The following is a 23,326-nucleotide window of genomic DNA, read 5'->3' as shown; positions in this document are numbered from 1 at the left end:
AAGCTGTTTAAATTATGGAAAGCTGCACCTTAAACGTTCCACTAAAACGTTGTCTTAGTTGACTGTCAAACACTTATACATACACCTCTTAGTTTGTAGTTTGCCTCCTCATATAGGGAGACTGTGGTTAGCTTAAATATCCAGTCAGTTACAATGAATTTCAATGATGACAGGTGTTTTTTTCCTGCAGTACAATCCATGTCCCACTACCTCCCTTCTCTAAACTCTCTTGCTTTGCCAAAAGTAGTGTGTTGTTAGAAATTGTCAATGTTGGATTTGACTGTAACTGGCTGATTTTTCTATCATCATCTTAACATACCCACATGAGCACTCAAATCAACACTGGGTACATTTACTGTGTTGTTTACTGTGAGAATTAAGTGGACTAGAAACATGCACGAGGCAGCTGCACAACATTACAATATAACTGAGGAAACACTATGTAATATGGTCAGTGTTAAATGTATATGTTGAACAGTATATTCTGAATTAAATTGTTAAATGTACAGTAGTGTTCTTGTTATGCATACATACAGTTCTCCGTGTAATATTTATAAATGTGTCTTTTGTAGATTGATATTAATGCAATAATAGGATATATGGGTGTAGGTGACATAATATCAGTAGGCCTAATTACAGCCCAGTAGAAAAGCACAGAGCCTCTGTTGTGTAGGTTGTAACAGAGGTTTTATAATAGTCTACAGTAAAGCGTTAGTGTGAAGAACAATGTTTCAAAATTCTACATCATTATTGTTAAAATAATAACCACTGTTACTGTAAACAACACAAGTCTAATGAGATGTAGATACAGATTCAGACAAAATCCATACACACCTGAAACTCATCAACTCATTAGACAAATTACACCCTGTAGATACTTAAAATAACTGATCTGGTCAACAAAAGTGTAATGAAGAAGACTTACCGTATAACTCACATTTCACCTTAATTATGAAGACTAAAACAACAGAAAGGGTGCATCCGTTATTCCCCGAGTGCTGGTCAAAGCCTCTCAGCAGCGTTTGAGGGCTATTTTGGGACATGCAACATCACTGCCAATTTGCTTAATCTTTGCTCACACTTAATCAGCATATCAAGGTAAGGTAACAAACAAATGAAGGAACCAAAGAGGAACTGTACCGACACAGACTGAAAATCTGTGCAAAAAAAAGCAAAAAGGAAATGTTCCCAAAGTCTTCTCAGCCTCATAGGCCATAAACATCTCACTGGCCATTTGCACTAACAGACCAATAAGAAATTAACTGAGTTAAAGCCTTAGAAAGTCCCATAATAAGTAAATATGAAGAAGGTGGTGAAAGTTCATGAAGGTATATGAACCCTCCAGGTCATATTATATTAGCAAATCGTTACAGCTCCAAACAGATACCGCAGGTGGCTGGGACTATTTCTAATTTGCAAGCAGCCTGCATAATCAGATTGGAGAAGTCCTGGCCTAATAGGGATTAGGTTAAAGATTTTGCGCACTTGCTGACAGCATGAGGCAGAATAAGGTCTTAAGAGAGCACTTTTTACCTCACAGCGGGTATTGGAAATCCACCATCAGATTTCAGATCACACAATATATTAGTATTTGCACTTGTTTACTATCCTGGTGAATGTAATTAATAAGAGTTGTGACCACGATTTGGAGAATACTGCAGCGTTGTATCCAAACTAGGAAGGCTAACACAGTACATCCAAAGGTTTGTAACATGTAGCAGACTTCATTTATGTTGGGTAGCTAACGATCTAATTGCATCAGGGGGTGAAAGCTGTGTCACTATACTGCAGTTAGCAGACAGAGTGCCAATTACCAACTGCCCCTGACTGAGTGAAAGCTGCTAATACTTCCCACTAGCACGTGTAGTGTCTTCCAAGATGGAGACTTGCTGATGGGGGGATGGAAGGAAGGGCCTGTGTAGGTCAAACAGGGTTCAATATGAGGAATATTGCATTAGATAATGCTGTTCAATGTGTGTTAGAGTAATTAATAAAAATAACAAGCTTCATTTAAATACTTTTGCCAGTGAGTTACCAAAAACTCTTTATAAACCGGTGAATATAATGTGAATTTTATCACAGTTTTTGATATTTTTGGACTGTATGATGTATATTTTATGTACTGTAATTAGCAGTATGTTACAGTTTTGTTCAATGATTGCCTAACCTTCAATCACTAGGTGGTAATGTCACATGCTGATCTGTTTGGATTAGTAAGATCCAAATTAGCGAGTCAGTCAGTGTCATATAATTGCAGTATAAGATCAACAGTACACCATCATCGTGGCCTAGATCCTGTTTCTCAAAGGTCACAGCCATTCCTTCTTCAAAGGAGTCCGACCAAAGGCCCTTAGCAAGACAGAAGCTCTTTTACTGACTGTTAATTATAATAAATAATACAGTGATAACTGTCAACTGCTGCTTGGAGCAAAATAAGTATTTTTACACCCTATGTACCTGCCAGCGACCTTTTCTAGGAGTGAAAATCTCAACAGTATCAAAAAAGTACTGCTACCATCAATGTTCCAACAAAAACCTAAATAGGTTTTTTTCAACCTTTTTAGCTTGTGACTCCTTAAAAATGCCGCAAGGCGATTTCCCTATCAGCGGTACTACCAGTTATTTCTCGGACAGCTGTACTACAGCGGTTAACCCAAGCACTCAGGTGGAACGGTTGTCAAACACCATTAAGCGCTCTCCCTCACACGTTATTAGAACCAAAAAACACAACGATCAGTAAGAAACCACCACACATTCTACTCTTCTGCTCAAGTCTGTCGCTGAGAGTTAATTGAATGCGTGCGAACCCTTGCTTTTGACAAGCTACCGTGAAGGCTCACTGTCTTATACTTGCATGTCATGCGTCCATGATCCGCAAGCTTATTTCTTCCAATGATTAAGCTGCGTTCACAGGTGCGTACCCATCAGAAACATACTTCAAAATCACCTCTCATCAATCACACAAATTACAGCAAGGTTTTAGCACCATCCCCAGCTCGCTTGCTTCCTCACAGATCAAGCGCTAGGGCCCCAGCCTTTCACGAATCCTATAGGACGTTTTGACTTGACTCAGACAAAACTACTAGACTAAACCCAAAGAATGTCTATTTAATACCATAAAAGCCTTTTAAAAACAGCACATATTAACATTTTATTAATTACAATAAGTGAAAATACATGAAATGATGAATCTATTACTAAAATCCATTACTAAACTATGTAAAGCTCTACATGAGATTAATTATGAATGTAAAACCCAAAAAGGCTTCCAGCTAGAGTCCATTGCTGACCCAAGCAGAGATGCAACTGGCACTTTGGCGCTACCTAACGACGGGTAGCGATATTGCCAAAATACAGGCTTTGTTTTGGTGACAGGAAGACATATTCGTGCAGAACTCTAGAAAAAGATACAGCTATATCTAAATATTCGTGTAAACAGCTCACCTTGTCGGATTAACGCACTGAGTGGTGAACACCCACTGCTCTGACACCTCCCAGAGCGATCCCGGGTTCCGTCTCGATTAACTCCCCCTGAACTCATCCTGCATCGACCAGTCATGTCTGCTGCACAGCGTCGGGTCAGTGTGCGGTCCCGTCAAGTAGACGCCGCCGCCGCTTTCACCTCAGTGGCGTGGTCTTTGTCGCGGATATATCTTCCCCATTTACGCCTACTTTTTTGGGGGGGGATTTCACCAGATCGGTCACCATGGGCAAAAAGGAGGAAGAGGAGATTATCAGAATTGCCAAGAAGATGGATAAAATGGCGCAGAAGAAAAACGGGGTGAGCTGCCTGAGAGAAGAATGAACGCTTATCGCTGTTGATGTTTAGCTAGCGTTGGCGCTAATGGACTACGAGGAGAAGGGGGGGGCCGACTGTTTTTGCTAAATGAGCCTCCAGCCGGTTCACTTTTTTGTCAACACACTGTTCCACCAGTGTGTCACATCAGCTGGGTGTTTAGTTTGCGTCCAGCCGGTCACTACACCCGTACCTTCAGCGATTAGCTCCGCGGCTAACCCTCGCTACCTGTTGTTGTGACTAACGTTAGCACTTAGCCACATAGCTGCCTGTTAGTTCTCACCCGCGATAACATGTTTGGACGTGGTCACTTTGAGGCTGCAGGAATGAAGAAGACTGCTGTTAAAAGTGTGAGACAGAATGGCAGTGTTGTTGTGCAGTGTGGTTTTTGTTTCGGTTGTGTTTTGGCATTTTGCAAGCGGCTGTTTCGTTTAACGCAACTGTGCCGCCTAGCTTTTGCTCTGCGAGTAATGTAACGCAATAACGTTACTGAGGGTTACTAAGGATTACCTTCAGTGTGTAATAACGTGCCAATTATTATCCAGTTATTATTTCCTGTTAAAAAAGTTAGTAATTAGTGACAAATGCTTATCACAGTTCCATAGAGCTCAAAGTTAAATGTTACAATATTTTATAATGACCAACCAACAGTCCTAAACCTGTATTTTTAATTGAATATATAAGCTGATATTTGTAATTTTTTGCTTTATATTTCACTTAAACGATTAATCAGTGATCAAAAAAGTTGTAGATTAATTTTCTGTCAATTAATCAGTCATTAATTAAAGAATAATAACTAGTAAACAAAAGGTTAAGTCATTGATTTTGTCCAACCTAACATTAATAATAATAATAAATAATAACAAACAGAAGTTAACCCAGCAGAATTCAAGATTCATAACAAACCAAGCCTTGTGTGAAATGTCACCACGCTGATGCCGTAGTTAATGTCCACCTATGACAGAGCACACAAATCCACGCACAGCCAAGAAGGTTCAGTATGAGATGTGTTCAAATGGATGTAAACACACCTCCATCCTCTTCCCCTCTCTGCAGGCTGGAGCTTTGGACCTATTGAAGGAGCTGCGCTGTGTCCCCATGACCCTCGAGCTGCTTCAGGTACCTTTTGCTAAGATCTTACCGAAGCTCATCGTCGACTCAGGCGGTGCTGAAATCCGGTAGCGCACTCACACAATGTCTCTCCACAGTCTACCAGAATCGGGATGTCCGTTAATGCCATCCGCAAGCAGAGCACAGACGATGAGGTGACGTCTCTAGCCAAGTCCTTGATCAAGTCATGGAAGAAGCTTTTGGGTAATTATTGCTTTCCAGTTCTACTTACACTTAAACGTGTGTGAGTTTGTTTTGTTACATTTCTATTGTCCACGGCTTTATTAGAGCCAATCATAGCATTATTGTTTTGTAGCTGATTGTTAACAGCTTCCTAAAGCTTATCGTAAGACATCGATGCTCTGGGTACACCAGCTGTCAAGTGTCCTGTTCTTGGAGTTTATTAAATTGACGCCTTGGGTTCGTCATAGACTTGTACGCCGCGTCATAGCCTAAAATGTTCCCAGAAATGTAACTACGTATTGTGGCGGCGCAGGTGATTGTTTCTACTGAAGGCTCATTCATAGTTGTACGTTGTTGCTCTGCAAACAACACTGCCAAAACGCTGCTCGGTGGAGAGGTTTCTGTGCCACTGTGTTGTGTTTCGACCGAAGCTGAAACTCTCCGTCGTCTCTCCTCAACCTCTTGTGTGCATGTTAGGTAGGGTTGCACAATACGATAACATCATACTGCAATTATTTTGAGAGATATTGTGATCCGCGATTATGTTTGAATGATCTTTTTTTTTAAATCACAAATAAACAAAAATTAAAATCATTACGATGTGACATTTTTGGGGGTCTGTAGCAAATAAACATGTTTTCTTAAATCTGGAGAATAAGATCTGTAGACCAGGGCACCTGTGGCTCACCACAGTACTTGTTTTGTCACACGTTACTTTCCCTTCTTCTGTGATTTGCATATTACACTTATGCAATTTCGGTAATATTTGGATTAATTGTGCAGCCTATAATGTTCAATGTGAATGGGAAGCGACTCATGAAAACCTCAGAACAGTTGATGATGCTGTTTGAGAATTCTTCTTCAAACATACACTCACACATTCTCCTCACACACAGAGGCAGACAGGCACACATGGGATGCTGCCTCACTGCATGACATGCTCTTGTATGTCCCGTCGTATTTCCTCGCCCTTCGTTTTCATGGGCGACAAGACAGATTGAGGAGAAACAAGGGAGAGTTTCAGTTTCAGTCGAAATTCAACACAGTGGTTATAGAAACCCCGCCACAAACTAGCGTTTTGGCAGTACAATATTTGCAGATCCACGCAGACACAGCACGACAAGTGTACAATTTTATAGCACCGATGTCACTTGCTTGGACTATTAAAGACTTTTTTTTAAAGGTATATATTGTGTAATATGTATATGTGTAATTACCAAAACTTTGGTTGAGGCTAGAACTCTTGTTGGCCAAATAGATAAGACGCATGCCATATTATCACATCATCATGTACCTGGTTCGATTCCTACCGCGGGTCATTGTTGCATGTCTTACCCCTCTCTCTTCCAATGTTTCAGATGGCAGATATTATAAATAAACACTATTCAACACTACAAAAAAAAATATTAAAACCATTAAAGGAAAGCTGGGTGGCTGACTGCTATTCATGTTGTCAAGCATACAAAAGTATTGACCTCTTTAATGTTGGCCATCTCTTGTGTTATATTATTTTCTTACTTGTTTATTGTTTGTTACTTGTACTCTAGATGAGCCTGGTAATGGAGATAAATCTTCAGATGAAAAGAGGAAAGAACAAACTACACCAGTTGTGTCTCCATCGCAGGGAAGCCCAGAGGCAAAAGAAGAGAGGTAACAAGAAATATAATCATATTCTTCCAAGTATTTCTGATGGTCAAGACAAATGTTTTACCATTCCGATGTAGAAATGGGATGCACTTTCTTTACATCCTTTTCTTTCAAAATGTGGTTTGCTCAGTAGCTGATTCAAGATCTCCTGTGTTATTGCTCCCGCAGCAGCTCCAGCAGTAACTCCAGCAGCAAGAGCGAGCCCTCTGAAGTTTCCACCAGCACATTAATCAACACCTTTCCTCGTGCCCCCAGCACCTCTGACTCTATAAGGCTCAAGTGCAGAGAGCTGATATCCAACGCCCTGCAGACCGGAGGTAATCCTGTTATTCTAATGTTATCAACACATTTTCACCACGGTATTGTGATTGATTACTGTTGGTTTCATTTACAAAATTTTACAAAACATTTAGTCCTCTCTGACTTTCCATCCCCTCCCCAGATGATCATATTGCTATTGGTGCTGATTGTGATGAACTTGGAGCACAGGTCGAAGAATATATCCTTTACACTGAATGGAAAATGTGTCTCTGGATTTTGCTATGTTTTAACCCCATTAGGTCTGTACCCAAATGAATTTGTTGTGGCTTTATGTTTAGCCAGTCAACTGACAAGTTAATCACTAACACGCCTAAAAGGCTCTAGTATTTATAATGAGGCATAAAAAGTACATATCCAAAGTTGAATTCCTTGACTTGCTATCACGTATCTTCCAAGAGTTTAAAAACACAGACATGAAATACAAGAACCGCGTGCGGAGCCGAATCTCGAATTTGAAAGATGTGAAGAACCCTAACTTAAGGAAGACTGTGCTATGCGGGAGTGTAACCCCTGAGCGGATGGCAAAGATGACTGCAGAGGTGTGTTGGCAGTCAGTAGTTATTCCAACAGTGCAGTGACAAATCTTAAACTTTTAATTCCATGTTTGTATAACTAGATTATGTAATGTATATCTGTTGTTACAGCAGTGACAGAGTTAGATTAGTTTACTTGAAGGCATCATAAATGACATTGTTCTTTTTCTGTAGGAAATGGCCAGCGACGAGCTGAAGGAAATGAGAAAGAATTTGACCAAAGAGGCTGTCAGGGACCACCAGATGGCCACCACTGGAGGCACTCAGACTGATCTATTTACCTGTGGCAAATGCAAGGGGAAGTGCTGCACATACACACAGGTACGGATTGTTGCAAACAGATTAATGCTTCATTTTAACTGTGGCAGTAGCAGACAGATGTTATGGTCTAAAAAGTTACAGGTGTGGTTCTAATCAGTTTCACTACTGTTGAAACACTGGGATTTCTTTCAGTCATTCCAACATGGACATCACATTGTTGTTCCTCTGCTGGAAAGGTTGATTTAAATCCATGTTCTCCGTTTACACGGTTTGGCTAAAATAACATGGTGCATTGTAGTTTTGTTATGACTGTATGCTTATCAAGTAACTAATGTGAGAAATTGGTTACTTGAGTATTTCATGATTTAAGTCAACCCGTAAGCTGCTGCTTTTTCCGTACGATATTGTATTCAATGGTTTGTGCGTGTTTGTGTTATTCCCAGGTTCAAACTCGCAGTGCTGATGAGCCAATGACCACGTTTGTCTTCTGCAATGAATGCGGGAATAGATGGAAGGTACGTTGGTCGACGTGGGCTTTGTTGACTGTGTTATTGTTCACTCTCCACGCAGAGTTCCACCTGTGCTGAACTCATCAATGCTATTCGGCCTTTAAACAAATTAGAGCTGAAATGATTTGTCAATTCATCTATTAATCGATCAACAGAAAACGTATCTGCAACATAATTGCTATTTAGTTTACCTTTCTTATGTCATTTATCAGGCAAAAATGTAAATTCTCTGATTCCACTGTTCAAATATGTGAAATTATAGGGGAGTAATACATTTTGTGTTGCATTTATTTGTGAAAATAAGTGTCTTTCAAGCAATTTGAGAGTGGAATGATTAGAAAAATAAATAAATTCAATTACACATAGGATGACACTACAGTGAGTGGGTATGGATAAAAAAATATTACAATTGTCAGTCTTAATTGGTTGGGGAAAAAGGGTTTTTTGGGCTATTATTTATGACTACTTGATCATCAGTGTTACATATATATATTACAGCGTCTGGGTATTCATTTGTGTTCTTTGTGTTCTTTGTGTCCTAGTTCTGCTGAGTCTGCAGGCATTTCCACGGCACTCGGACAAGTAGCAAAATTCCTGGACCAGGTTCTGTCTCTCTGCAACAGATCGGAGCTTTGAATTCTGTGGTACATGGTACACAACATGCCATACAAAGATGCCACTGCGGTTACTGTTTGAATTAATATCCCGTCATAGATTGAGCTCGTTGTCAGTTCCCCAACACCTTCCCCCCGCCCCAAGATCTTTTACTATTGTTATTAGTTGTTTCTCACTGTCAGATATATGCGATAAGTCTTGTGTCATTCTCTTTTATCTGCATTTTTTATATGTAGTTTTAACACTTTGGACAATGTTGTTTTGCTTTCCCCTCACAACATTGCATCGTTTTATTTAATTTCCCAATAAAGTGTAATCCATTTGATTAAAAAGAAGTGCTTTTCATTAGTCTTGAATCTCTTCTGGCTATGGGAAAATTACACTAATGCAATCAAGGATCTGAGAGGACAAACTGTGTGTGTGTGTGTGGAGTAGTATACATTTGTTATTGGTGGAATATTCATCACATCAAAGTGAATGCTGATGGATGCATATTAATCTGTCGAGGGACGGCATAATTTCATTGGCTGAACCAGAAAAGGAACACCATTGTTTCCCTTTCCTCTGGGTTTTTTTAATTGCCAGGTGCAACCACTCTATGTTGACAAGCAGTCGTGCTGCTTCACTCACACAAACTGAACCCAGACCAGTCTGACAGTCGGTTTAATCATTGAAACTTGAAGAAGGCTGCATGGCTAAAATGTCATCTAATAACAACTGCTATGAGCACATATATGTGTTTTTCTCTAATTCTACTATCTGATAAGTGCCTCACCACACTTTTTAGTATGTATTATCTTATGAAGGTCAGCGTCTCATTCATTATTAAGATGTACCTTAGAAGAAAACATAATCCCATTAACCCATCTCATGAGCAACACAAATTCTAGATTCGCCTGATTAATTTGTTTGATGGAGAAAGTAACCAACATTTACTGTACACACTTCAATGGTAGAAAATCATGTTTCTCATATTTACCTTCATACCAGTATTTATCTGCTGATACATTAAAACCCTTTAATGCTTAGAGGTAAAGTCACAGAACAGTATTTAGATTTGGGTTATTACTTGATGGTTGTGTCATGTGGTGTCAAAAACAAGTCATTATTTTCTTTGAGAGCAGCAGAAAAAGATACTAAACCATTAGAGATGGTATTTGGTCTGTTACAGGAAAAGCTAATATTTTGTGTAAACATCATCCTGTAATGCAGTGCTTCTCAACCTGGGGGTCGGGAATAAGAGAAAAACAAACACCCACATCCACACATATTTTATTACATACAGTATTTGATTTTCCTCCCTTTTCCCTAATCTTACATACACAACTGTGCTTAGGTTGACACTACAAGTAATTAAAGTAAATATCTTGAACCATGTGTTTTGTTGACACTGGCTTTACTTCCTCAAAAATAATTGTAAATTCAAACCTGTTCCTTTTAATAATGTATTTTGTTTCTTTTTGACATATTGAAGTGGTCACTCATTGTAAAACAAATTGTTCTTGCACATTTTATGTTGAAATGGCCAAAAAAATAAGTAAGTATGTCATACTTTATATATATTATTGGCTATCATTAAGAAATATATTCAAGACAAGAAAGTCTACAGTGGGGACATTACTACTGTTTGTGGTTAATTAGACCTCAGAGTCTGACTCCCTATTAGACGTCTTGTTATAAAATGCCAAAAGCAAACAGACATATTTGTTGGGAGGGGTGGTGCTGCAGTACTGTCACAGATATGGAAAATAGGAAAATTCATTGTATTTAATCTTGATTAAGCTTTGAGACCCCAAACAGAAGAAATGCATAATTTTCTGTAGTGGACACCTGAAACACGTCATCAGTTCAAAATCATGGTTATGAATTAACAAGGTGATAAAACAATGTTCTGTATGTTTCTGATAAACTAAACCTGGTCTCCAGGACATTGGAGTGACAAGCCAAAAGAGTTGGGAACATTTCCGATGCCAATTTATCGGAATATTTTTTACTGCTATATCAATAGGTAAGTACAACCTGAACTAATCACTGAAACTCTGATTTTGAGTAAGGCCTGGAGGCCAAAATGCCAACTTCTATATTAATACATATGAAGTGTGCAACATAGAGTGTGTGTTAGTTCTGTGGTAAGGGCATCACAGTAGTTCTAGTGTATGATTTGACAATGACCCTTAGCTTCTAAATTGTACCTTCTTCAATAGATATTTTATTCCACTAACCCATTTTATATACACATTGAATTGGAGATTTTCTTTATCTAATTTTACCCTATCAGTTTGTGTGATGTAGGAGAATTTAAATAAAAAAATCTGGTAATGCTTAATATCAGGTAAATTGACTTAGACTTAGATTTATTTATTTTTTCCAGTAAAGTTTTAGTACTTGATGGTTGTGTCGTGCTTTTGTGATCAAATCATTCCAGAGTCAGTAAAATTATTGTGCTTTATTTTATCTCAATCAAAATGCCCACAAGTCATTATTTTCTTGGAGAGTAGCAGAAAAAAAAAAAAACTAAACCATATACTGTAAACATTCACATTATTTGTTTTTTAAAAATGTATTCTTCAGTAAACTCAGCGCAAAATAACACATTTCATATAGTAAACAGAAGAAGAAACAACATTTATAGGCATCACTCCAAACCATTGGCTTAGATTGTGTTTTGAGGTTGATCTGCGCGGTGTATCCATCTGCTCAAATTGCACATAGTAAGTTAAAGTTAACTCTAAGACAAGTAAAAGTGCCACCGTGAAGCACACAGGTTGGCAAGAAGTTCAGATCAACCAGCCCTGTCCATTGATCTTTATGTCCTCAGCAAATAAAGACATGTGTTGTCATTACCCTCCGCCATTCTGTTTAGTAGCGCTACCAAAATGGACTGATGTAGTCACGACTAAGGAATCAAGACAAAACACATGCAATAGTTTGGCCAAAGAAAGGGACAATTTCCAGTAAACTGGTGTCGTGCTCCAGTAACCACCCTTATGGCAAGAGTCTGAAAACAACTGTTGCCCATGAGAAAGATGTCATAAAATTGAATGTCAAGGCACTTCCCCATGTGAGGATCTTGTCTTTGAGTGACATGTTTGTGAGGCAACAAAGTAATTCAACTAAAACTATCAGAATACATAAACGTATTTAACACTTGGCAACTCCAATTTTAGTCAATGGAAACGCTTTTCGACAAGCGTATGAACACAGTTTACATGGTAGCTTTGGTGTTGCTGCTAACCTGGCCTGACCCCCAGAGTCAGTTTTAATCAGAAGTCAATTTTATATTGCAGGTGGGATTTTAAAACCGATTTTTAAGTCAAAGTTGCAGGATGATACACAAATGACTCCACGAGCTATCAAACATTTTCTCACAAATCTCAGTGATGCTTTATTTTACCTGTCTGTAATTTCCTGTTAATATCCAAGAAGTTTCCTGAGAAGAACTACATATTTAAGTACTAATTATTGGTAAAGGTAGAGGCAGTAACATCCAGTTCATTCATTTGAAATAATTGTCAGCTGAACATGAAAAAAACTCAAATTTGTCTCCAGGCAAAAGCACTTAAATGGAGAATTAAATACATGTATTTGCTTTTATTAGGTGAGAAAATCAATATCACTCTAATGTCTGACCAATAGGCTAGCTTACCTTATAATGACTGGAAATAGGTATAAACAGCTAGCTTGGCTCTGTCCAACAGTTACAAAATCCTCTTACCAGCACCTCTAAAGCTTTTTAACACATAATATCTTGTTTGTTTAATCCATACAAAGTATAAAATCTGAAAATAGCTGTTTTAATCGGTGGTTCTGTGGCAGACTATTTGTTGGCTGGGAGCAGGAACTTCCTTTAGTCGCCACTGGTTGTCTGTTTTAGACGTTTTCTATGGATTCTATGGATTAAACACAAGATATTTTTATGTATTTTTTTTTTTTACTTTTAAATAGAGTCAGGATAGCTGTTTTACATGGGTTTAAATGGCGCAATTCTTATTTTCTCCAAAACTAGTACCACATTTCTTAGTTCTTCTTTAGGAAACAGCCAAGAAATTAATAGGAAATTACAGGAAATAACTCATAAAATAAAGTGTTCCTGAGATTTACCTACCTAACCTAATAGTATAGTTTACTCCATATAGAACTTAAATATAATTTGTACTTGTTGGTATTTCTGTATTGGCAATAGATATCAATAAATAAAAAATACTTTATCTGGTAAATAGATTTACATAGGTTCTTATGTCACACTGGTAAAACTATATTAAATCTATGAGGTGTGCATTGAGTAACACTTGAATAAAAAAACAAACATTAAATCTTAAATAGGCAATCTTCTGTGGTTAAGAGACTGAGTAAAGAAAGTTAAAATACCCTTCCATCATTGATTTAAGTTTCTTAAGGAAAAAAATTGCAATAGCTAGTGTCACTTTCTGTTACTTCTCTGATAACCACACTTACAGTTGTTTCAATCACGCACAGTTTCTACATGGAGTTGCCAAGTCGATGTCACAGGTACCAAAGTGTGAGGTTAGGAAACAAAACAGGATGAAACCAAGGTAAAATCATACAATACCCCACAAAGCTGCCTGCAAGTAGAGCTAACACGTAGCCTTTGACTTGAGCTTTGATTTTCATACGCAGTAAATAGAACCAGGCGTTTCTACATAAAATACCCACAATTCCATTTTTACTATTTACAAACTCATAAATATATAGTCTACAGTAGGAATCATTTTCCCCCCAAACAATTATACAAAAAAACAACAGACCATAAAAAACTCTGAACACAAATAAAATAGATTATTTCTATCAAAAGAAAGAAAACAGAAACAAAATGTATTCATATTCCTTTGGAGTGTTTTGCTATGTTGATCTGTAGCAGTACTTGTGATGTCGAGCCCTCGGGAGATTTTGAGACCTGAGTGTCTTCGGTCAGGTGCAGATCACATTAGCGCTGAGATCCCTGGGAGGGGCCAGGCCCGAGGCCCGGTTCATGTAATCCTACACTGAACATACAAAGAAAATTTTAAAAAAGGTGGTAAGGATTTTGGGGGGGAGGGGGTTAAAGACAGTTAAAAGATCACAGGTCAACACCACCCTAAGATTCGGGGGACTGCTCTGACAGAGTGTTGAGCAGGTTTTTGTAGGCTGGGGAGTTCATGTAGCGGGGATACGAGTCTCTTTGCATTAGTGTGTAGATCTGCAGCTTGGCATCGTCGAATGTGTGCAAGTTGGGTTCCTGCATGTTCCTGTTGATCGTCTCACGCACGCGGGAGTCAAGGCTCACCTGGGAGTCGAGAACAGGGAAAATGAGGAAAACAGCAAGTGCGCATTCTCAATGAAACTGTTAAAGGAATAGTTTGACATTTTTAGAAATAAGCTTATTTCTTTGTTACCGAACAGTTTATGACATAATTGATCTGAAAAATAAATATGAAGCTACAACCAACTTAGCTTAGCACAAAGGCTGGAAACGGGAAAACTGCTAGCCAGGTCGTGATATCTCAACAATTTGGAGTTCTATGGGAGTTATGGGCTGGACCATTTCATGGCTGGGACGAGAAACTTCCAGTAGTTGCCTGGCAACTGCTCAGAGCCAAGATATAGTCAACCCCTCTAAAACTCCAAATTATACTTTGCTTTTTGTATGGATTAAACAAACCAGATACAACTTGTGAATTAGTGAGCTTTAAAGGTGCCCGTCGGCAGATTTTGTTACCTTTGCAGAAAGCCTGGCTAGCTGTTTCCACCCGTTTCAAGTCTTTATGCTAAGCTAAGCTAATGAGCTGCTGGCTGAAGCGCCATATTCATAGTGGTATCAATCTGCTTATCTGATTCTGTGTACGAAAGCTAAGAATTTCCCCAAATGTCAAACCGTTCCTTTAATGTCAGGGAGAATGAGAAGAATATCATGAAGTTTCACCCTTGAAATTTAACACATTTCTAATAACCGTGAATAAAGAGCTGTCTGACCTCTTTAGGTGAGAGAATGGAGATGTAGTCCTCGTAGATGACCCGAGCCTTCTCCTCTATTGTGCTCTTATTGGTCTCTTGGCTGAACTCATCACAGGCTAACCAGAAGAGCATGTTCTCCTCGCTGAACTCAGTGCGAAGAAACTGTCGGAAGGAGTTCCTCCCCGCTGGGCAACACATCAGCTTGTCAAACGACTGCCCCCATAAGCGCACCTCCTCCAGCGTGGGCTTAGGACTGCAGAGAGCGTGGGCAACACAGGAGTGAGTGAGTTCTACATTCATTTTCCACAAATACGATTAAAAGATTTACTTTTTTTGTGCAGTGAAATCAACTGACCAGTCTTCACAGTCTGGGGTCCCTTCCTTGACGTCATAAGAAGCCTTTCGGTTCCTTTCATCCCGGTCTTCATTCCTAATGGTGACATGGCAACATGGCATGCAACAGAAAGATGGATTACGAACAGCACATCATCCCTTATCTAAAGAAGTTATTTATTAATGGCTCTGTGTTATGTATTCACATCTTACTGTACATATCTACCATTTAACTTTTATTTATAACATGTGCTAAATATCTTTCCATTGTGATACACAAGTCTAAGCAGACTGTATTTGCTGTGCATATGGGCCACCACTGTGAACAGTGCAACTATTAACACTATATTAATTAATTATATTATATACAATATAATATTTATCCCAGCATTCTGCTATTCTTTGGCACGCAATCTCACTTGTAGAGCTGCAATTATAAGTCAATTTATCAATTAGCTGATGGAAAACTATTTTGATAATCAATTTATGTTCATTTTACATTATTTTTAATCAAAAAATGCCAAACTTTCACTGGTACCAGACTCTCAAATGTAAATATTTGCTAGCTTTCTTATTCTCCTACGATAGTAAAGTGAATATCTTTGGGTTTAAGACTATTGGTCGAGCAATTTGAGGCAGTCAACTTGAGTCTGGGTTATTGTGATGGATATTTTTCACAATTTTCTAACATTTTATAGACCAAAAGATTAATTAGTCGATTATTCGATAATGAAAATGTTTACTATATGTACAGATATTGTACAGATATTATAGATACTGTGGTCTAACTCTTGCCTGTACATAATAGCTATGTGATGACTTATATCTGTTTAGCTGTATGCCTGTCTCTGTATCATCTTGTAAATGTGTTCTTTACTGTGTCTCACATTCACAGCAGATAAGGCATGTCCGCAGATCACATGCACATGCAAAAATATCAAGAATAAGACACAAGCTGAAGCCTGCTGCTGAGACACAGTAGCTCAGGCTGTGCTGTCCTGTGTGCAATAATGTCGGACATGCTGGGCCACAATGAATGAGTTCTCGGGGAGGGGAAGACCTACCAGGAACAGCTACAGCAGCAGCACCAGCAGAAGCAACATGCGTTTGAGCCCCGTGGGTTGGCCTGGCCCGGCTGGCCCTGCTGGGGCGGTGCAGTTCCCCCTGCTGCCGACTCCTGCTGCACCGACATCTGCCTCTTTCGCATCTCCATCCGCTCTGATCCCATGGGCTACAGACAGAGGAGAGGCACTGAGTTTAGTGTTTAGATGTCAGGAATTGTATTTAACTGAGATTTTATCTTGTGGTAAAAAAAATATCCTAACTTGCAATGCATGTGTGTCATACAAATTAGTGCCAGTGGCATACAGATAGTAAGGACGGCACTGGGTGTACTGTAACGAGACCGGTGTGAAATCCTGACAGTGCATCCATTTTTTACCAGCACTCTGATCACTTTCACCATGGTAACGATTAATTAGATTTATTCAATTTACCACTCACCAGTTGACACCTATGTTTTTGCTATGTGTGCTCTGGCTCCAGCGTGTGCTGGCATGCCCAGAGGTCACACTGTAAAGGAATGCTGTTTGCTCTACTCAGGGCAAAAGTGTGGAAGAATAATTTGCTGATTTTGTTTTTCCTGCTGCCAAATATGCACCCGCCAAGCACATTTCAGTCCCTATAATCTCACAATGGCTGCGTGTTATACACTCTTAACTGCATGTGTAAAAGCGATGGATTGTTGAACATAGGCTCAATGTCCATAATCCAAAATTTGAAATATCCCATTTGTGGAAGCCTGAGTGTAAAAGCAGTGCATTAAGGGATTTGTAATGCTCACTGGGCCCAAATGGAGCAATAAATTAAATACACATAAAAATTAATGCAAATATCTTTTTTGGATTTTTTTACTCATCCAATGTCACTTTGTCACGCACCTTTAGGCTGCATCCCATGTTCATGAGAAATTACTGTGTTATAATTGTGACCATAGCTCTCTAGCGTATTCAACAGAATCCCCATTAAGATCTGTAGGCCTATAGAGTACAGGCAGGCTATGCTCACAGAATGACTTCTTGTCTGATTTTTAACAAACGTGTCATCACCAGGTCAGACACTGCCAAATCCTGTCAGATCATTTATGTAACAAAGCTGTCGCTTCCAAACACACGGCATCATCCGGCTACTACCTGACACAAGAAACGATGCTTTAAAAAAAATGTCAGGAGATTTGGTACATGGGAGGGGGGCCCCGAAGGCGCAGCTTGCAAATCTATAACCGCAGCATCGCTCTATCACAGCCTTTCAGTGAATACAATACCATTTGGTCATTTTCTAAAATGGATCCGAGCGCGGTTTCCCTCAGATTCGGAGCTGGCTTCGGATGCAGGTTTCGTGCGTCTTGCCAAATGGCATATTTTACGCGTTAGGTGTCGGGCACTTCAAAGCTGACACAATTTGCAGTGCGCTATGGCTTGACTCAACAGCTATAGACGATGAAATGGGGGGTGGGGGTGGTCGTATCCATTCAAAGGATAAATCATGATAACACAAAACAAAGCACAATTCTTCTTCAATCTTACTGTAGCAGAAATGTGAACGACAGTTGGGATTGAATGGTTCCTGCGCGATTTAACAGCAGAAACCATTGCATTAGCAACTCGCACCACATCACATCAATGGAAAGTGCCACCATGAAGAACCGTAGAGCTTCATCGCCCTGGACAACCACCGAAAAGACACTGCCTAGATCTGTTAAAAGCCCCACTGTACAGCAAGATAGTGTCATGCCATTTAAAACGCCGGGAAACGGCCTCAAAAGCTACGCTCACGAAATGTCCGTGCAATGATACATCGGTTTGCTGCCAGTACTTACAATTTCACCATGTATGCACAGCGAGAAGAGGTAATTCTTTGCCTTGATTACATCCGATGGCACATAAGGCTTTTTCCCCCCCGACCGGCTGCTTCAAGTCAGTACGCATGCGTCTTCTCTCCAACTCGTAGTAGCCCAGTGAAGAGAGTAAACCCCGACAGTATGGCACAGGTTTACAGTGCGGTGCAGGTCCTTCACCTTGCGTGCGAGAAACGGACTATTAAAGCAACTGCGTGATGGCAGTTTATAAGAAAGAAGACGAAGAGGAACGGGAAATTAAGCCTAAAACACGCACCAGACAAAAAATATAATAAAATAAAATATAACTTGAGCTCTCGTCGCATTACAGCTATTTACAAATTAAAATCCTATTCAAAAATATAAACACAAATTTGTTTGGCACATGCGCCACTAAGCCTCTTCCTGAAGTCGCTGTCTATGGTGCTGAAACAGCCAGCAGCTGATAAGAGTGCAGCAGTTGTTTCAACGTGATTTTGACAGCCATTGTTATATCATTTGTGGAGTTCAGTCTTACATTTCTGCTGTGAGTTAAACATTCTTGATTAATCCATCCATCACCGTTTTCCATTTCGTGAACGGTGAATGAGTTTTAATCCCCTTGTCACATACATACGCTCAGACACATACATGTACAACTGAATATGCTGCATCCATTTGTTTGTTTAGTTGTTTAACCGGAATTTAAAAGATTCATCAGTGATGGCAGCTGCTATTTAATTAGTAGTTAAAAGACATTACATCTGTTGCATTGCTTCCCCCTATGCAACAATTTGTATTATCCCTGTTAAATAAACTTCAAATTAACTCATAGGTTGACATTTCTCCTTGATACATTATATACAGTATGCCCAGGCCTGTTGCATTTAAGCATTTAGCTTTTTTTTTTATCTCTTTTACGGATTATGTGTGCCTTGTAATCTCCAGTACAGGCCTGCAACCAGTAATGATGTACGACAACACTGCCATCTGAAGGTTGCTCAAACTACAGCACTAACATGTTCTCCATGCACATTATGGTAAAGCACTAACTGACTTATAGGGCTACACTGCTCATGTGAATGTTTGACAGATATGACTTTTTTAATATGATGAATAATATTTCACGTGCTTGTATGAGTATCACACTGTGCTAGTGTAAATGCTATCTGACACACAATCCACCCAGAGATAGTGGGATGTACATTTTCACACATATCTTTCAATGCATATGCCTTTATTAATACTGTGCTTTTAGGTGCATGCCATGTCTTGCTTTGTACAAACACCAGATGGCACTCTGCCTATTCTTCAAAAGTCTAGTACAACATACTGTATTTTATGTAATTATCTTCTTAATTTACACCAACACATTTGTGCTGATGCCTGCCTGTGTCACATTGTCAGTCAAGATGTTCTTTGACAACATGGTAATGAATGTCACCGGTCCCACATTGTAATAAGAAGTGCTGCAACTTGTAATACAAAACTGATTGGAGAACTGTTCTTACAGTGTCTGCAAAGACCCGGTACGGTTCTATAATACTGCCTGTTGAACCACTTTGGGATCAGGCATTCATCTGTTCTGTTATCTGACCAAAAAAGGGAAAAGACATAGATTTCTTTCCTGTCCAGATGAATTACTTTCTGACTGTGCTGAACTGGGGCGTGCCCTAAGCATCCACACATCTTTATTCCCCTCCAGAGTCATGAACATGTGACTTTCTCCACAACACTTCATTTAACACCTTCCCCTGTGTTCACGTTACGCAACACAGACCCACAAATAGCAATGTGAGATTGATACATACACACGCGAGAAAGGAATAATACTTTATGCTGCTGTGATTCGATGAACACACAGACTTCTCCCTCTGAGGGCACAATGCCAAGTGGAGGAGGGAGTCTAAAAACACAAGGTCACACGGAGGAGTAGGACGCCAGAGCTGGGTGACAGGATGAATGAAGTCTTTTCAATATGTGATTAAGGGGATTCAAAGCATTGTGAAGCTTTGAGGAAGATAGAATTAACTGTAGATTAAATCACTGGAGCTCAACATGCAGATAGGCACCAGAGAGGAAGTGTGTTACCAACACCTCAAGAGATCATGTGTGGCATCTGTGAGCATCTCGAGAGTGAAGATGAATTGTCTAATCACAGCCACAAAGATGGCAACAGAATAGGAAACATTATTTATTTTCCCTCCATTTGATTATTATTTGCTGCTGCCTTATTGTTCTTCTAATTATTTTTTCTGTTTCCTCCAGGTGTGTTGATCAAGTTGCTCTTTGTACTGTAAATGTCAGGCTCAATTTAATAAAATGCAATCAGCGTGTTACTTCTTGTAACCAAGTTACACAGTCATCTGTTCTTTTGTTTTTCTTACTTTAACATCACATTATCATCATAAATCCAGCCAATAGGTCTCCGCACAAACTGATTGTCCAAATTACCCCAATCAGTTAGAGTAAACACAATTCTATTGGGCTATTTAAAAAGCCAAATCTTGCTTTGCTTTCTATCTGACCTTTTTCTTGATCGTCACTTGATTCTGATATACAGAGGTCAGATGTCAGGAGTTCCTCCTGATGACTGGAGGGAAGAAGCTTTTTCTAAGTGTATTTGTGAGTGCTGTGTTTGCTGCAGAGGTACTAAACCTGGACTCATGGTCAGAAATATGATCATTTATCATATCTCCATGCATAATTTCAAATTGCGCGTACACACTGACAGTACAGGTCAATTCTTAAAATGTGTAGGAGCTCTTGAGACCATTAATAGTTACTAAGTGGAAGGAGACCTTTGCTCTCTTTGCTCTGATTGTATAAATCATGGTGTGGCTGATACATCACTTAAACTGCCTCAAGTGTGTCAGTTTGGACTACAAGTTCTCGCTACTAGCATAACACATCTGAATCTGAGACTGAAGATTTTGTGTGCATTGTGGGTAATGTAGGCACTAGGTTAGCAAGAAGAATGCATGGAATTATTGTTATATTGAATTACTATGATATATCAGAGTACTATTTCAATGTCATTTCTCACCCAATAATGGTTGTGTTCCAAATACTTTTATTTCTATTTAGTTATAAATATTTTGACTGGATTTCATCAGGCTCCAGTTCTGCTTGCAGAGACATGGCCATTTCACAAACACATTTGTGAAATTTATGTTAATGACCTGAACTGACTACTCTGTCCTTCCTCTCAGGGACTTCTGGGAGCAGCTCCTGTGTCCTCATGGCTCCTTTACAATCCCTTCCCCTCTGTGAATAGTAACATAGTTCCCCTTACTACAGCAGGCTATTGGAAATCTTTAATTATCCATTTACGCATAATGATGCTGCTGCCAAACTCTGAGCAAAGTCACATTTTCAGACTATTTTTAGAAATGACTGAACATACTCACAACTCCCTTAGTTGTTTCTCATTAAATATTGCACTGGGATGTTCTGTCATGTATTTTGACTGTCTGGGTGACTGACTGAACAACTTTGTTTGGATTGTTACTGACTAATATCACACTATTTCAGGACACACCATTTTCTTCTTTTAATCTTCTTAAGCCTTGTTTAGACAGGAAGTGCTTCCTTAAATAGAAGTTTGGCAAGAAGCAAAAAGAGCTTCTGACGCTAAGACAGGAGCAGTCCATTTACAATAACATAACAAACCAACAACAACAACAACAAAGTATGAGTATAAAATTTAATTTACTGAAGGTGATTAATAATATGAAAATATAATTTGTAAGACGTTTGAAGATATACTGCTACTGCAAACTTCCAATGTTAAATTAGACTCTTTTTTGACACTTTCAGCAACAGACTTATGTTATTTCATTATTTATGGCTGCTTATTAGTGCAACAACAAACAAGCAAAACAGTGATTAGTGTCCTGTGCTTCAAAAGTTTCTGAAATATGTACTCTGAGCAAAAATAAAGCAATGTACAGTTGTAGTTTTACTTCATGGTTGGTGACTCTTGACTGTATTTGCTCCAAGAAAATGAGCTCTACAGTATTAATCAGAGCTATGTTTATGATAATGAAGCTATTATCAAAAACAGTTGCGCTTATTAGCGGGGGAAAGAACTATAACATGACCATACCTCAAGGCACACCATCTCCTGTTCCTCTTGGATCGGGTCACTGTAGTTCATTGAGTATCCCACACCATGCCGGCAGGCCCGGACGAGTCCCCGTATCCACTGCCACATCAGGGCCCTGGTGCGTCTGATCACCCACAGAGCAGACGTGGGCCTGATCTCCCACTGCCTCACCGCTCTAGCACATGGCATGCTCCGTCCATGAGGCCTCACTCGCCACGTGAGGCTCAGGTTTCTTCGAGATCATAAGAAATCCACACTCCTTGCTCCTTTCCTCTATGTTTTCCCGGCGTCTCTTCTGAAGCACATTGTGACAACAAGACAAGAGGAGGGGGAAAAAAGCATCAGTGACCCTGACGAAGAGAAGAGTGTTTACAAAGGAGAGGGCAGAAGGGGATTAGGACAATGTTCCCACTGGATGCAATCCTGATTCCTCTGTGCTTTACTGCGTCTCACCAGCTTAGGCCAGATTAAGCTAGGAGGTCTTAGTGTCAGAGTAAGATGGACGGAGAGGAAGACTAGTGACAGACGTGGATTCATTTGTGATTGTATATGCTCCTTGATGAATTCCCATGTAATACAATAGATTAAAACACGTTGCTAAATTGACTTTATACAGGAAACATATGGTTGCAATGTACAGGCAGCACCCTCAATCTAGATGTGCACTCTGTTGGTAACTGTAGCGCCAGTCTGTTTTACTGAGGAGCTTCTAACATGGTTGTGTTGCTCATTACAGACTCACACGGATAAACACTGGTCAAAGCTCTCCAGTGTGATCAATCAATTCACTTCAGCTCTCTGTCATCCTCACAAAGCCACAAAGTTAAAGTACACTGGCAATGATAACACAGCTGATTGTAATTGATTGGCTGCGGTGTAGCCGCTCAGGATGTTGAAAATATCTCTGACAGACAGAATTATTATTATTTTGTCTGCTCCCCTGCGTCTCTTTCCAAGGTTTGTTTTCATTCTAGGGGATATTTGCAGTCCTGCCGTGCTTTGGCAGCAGAGACACAGACATTCCCCTTTGACTGACCCCTTCATTTCATATTTTACAATAGCACTCACCTTTGGGGTTTTTGG

At 39.5% G+C, this 23,326-nt stretch overlaps 2 protein-coding genes across 3 annotated transcripts; one reads left to right on the top strand and one right to left on the bottom strand.

Annotated features, from left to right (window-relative positions):
* The first annotated feature begins 3,555 nt into the window (after positions 1-3,555).
* tcea1 (transcription elongation factor A (SII), 1) lies at positions 3,556-9,317 on the top strand. 2 transcript variants are annotated; one of them, XM_035671487.1, is made up of 10 exons: positions 3,556-3,781; positions 4,853-4,915; positions 5,005-5,110; positions 6,637-6,739; positions 6,908-7,053; positions 7,179-7,235; positions 7,442-7,596; positions 7,765-7,911; positions 8,295-8,366; positions 8,903-9,317. In XM_035671487.1, exons 1-10 carry the CDS (start codon positions 3,707-3,709, stop codon positions 8,909-8,911), a joined length of 933 nt encoding a protein of 310 aa, XP_035527380.1. In that variant the 5' UTR covers positions 3,556-3,706; the 3' UTR covers positions 8,912-9,317. The 2 variants fall into 2 exon arrangements, with proteins under 2 accessions (XP_035527380.1, XP_035527378.1); XM_035671485.1 differs by having other exon boundaries at positions 3,558-3,781; positions 6,905-7,053.
* Positions 9,318-11,451: 2,134 nt separating this feature from the next.
* On the bottom strand, positions 11,452-22,432 carry rgs20 (regulator of G protein signaling 20). The gene is made up of 5 exons (XM_035670122.1): positions 22,244-22,432; positions 16,325-16,491; positions 15,283-15,357; positions 14,946-15,180; positions 11,452-14,259 (listed from the first exon to the last, which is right to left on the bottom strand). Exons 1-5 carry the CDS (start codon positions 22,430-22,432, stop codon positions 14,071-14,073), a joined length of 855 nt encoding a protein of 284 aa, XP_035526015.1. The 3' UTR covers positions 11,452-14,070.
* Between the last annotated feature and the right edge of the window lie 894 nt (positions 22,433-23,326).

Source organism: Morone saxatilis, unplaced genomic scaffold (genome assembly GCF_004916995.1).
Source record: "Morone saxatilis isolate NCDOM2014 unplaced genomic scaffold, NCSU_SB_2.0 Contig23, whole genome shotgun sequence".
Classification (NCBI taxonomy): Eukaryota; Metazoa; Chordata; class Actinopteri; family Moronidae; genus Morone; species Morone saxatilis.
This window is presented reverse-complemented; position numbering and strand designations above follow the sequence as displayed.

What these genes read in the sequence shown, in the direction of transcription:
- tcea1 (XM_035671485.1), top strand. Translation starts at nt 3,707, where the DNA reads ATGGGCAAAAAGGAGGAAGAGGAGATTATCAGAATTGCCAAGAAGATG. An exon ending in TGGCGCAGAAGAAAAACGGG is followed by an intron (nt 3,782 to 4,852) that starts GTGAGCTGCCTG and finishes CCCTCTCTGCAG; the next exon opens with GCTGGAGCTTTGGACCTATT. An exon ending in TGGCAAAGATGACTGCAGAG is followed by an intron (nt 7,597 to 7,764) that starts GTGTGTTGGCAG and finishes CTTTTTCTGTAG; the next exon opens with GAAATGGCCAGCGACGAGCT.
- rgs20 (XM_035670122.1), bottom strand. Translation starts at nt 22,432, where the DNA reads ATGCCATGTGCTAGAGCGGTGAGGCAGTGGGAGATCAGGCCCACGTCT. An exon ending in AGGAGATGGTGTGCCTTGAG is followed by an intron (nt 16,492 to 22,243) that starts GTATGGTCATGT and finishes CTCTGTCTGTAG; the next exon opens with CCCATGGGATCAGAGCGGAT. An exon ending in CCATTCTCTCACCTAAAGAG is followed by an intron (nt 14,260 to 14,945) that starts GTCAGACAGCTC and finishes CTCGACTCCCAG; the next exon opens with GTGAGCCTTGACTCCCGCGT.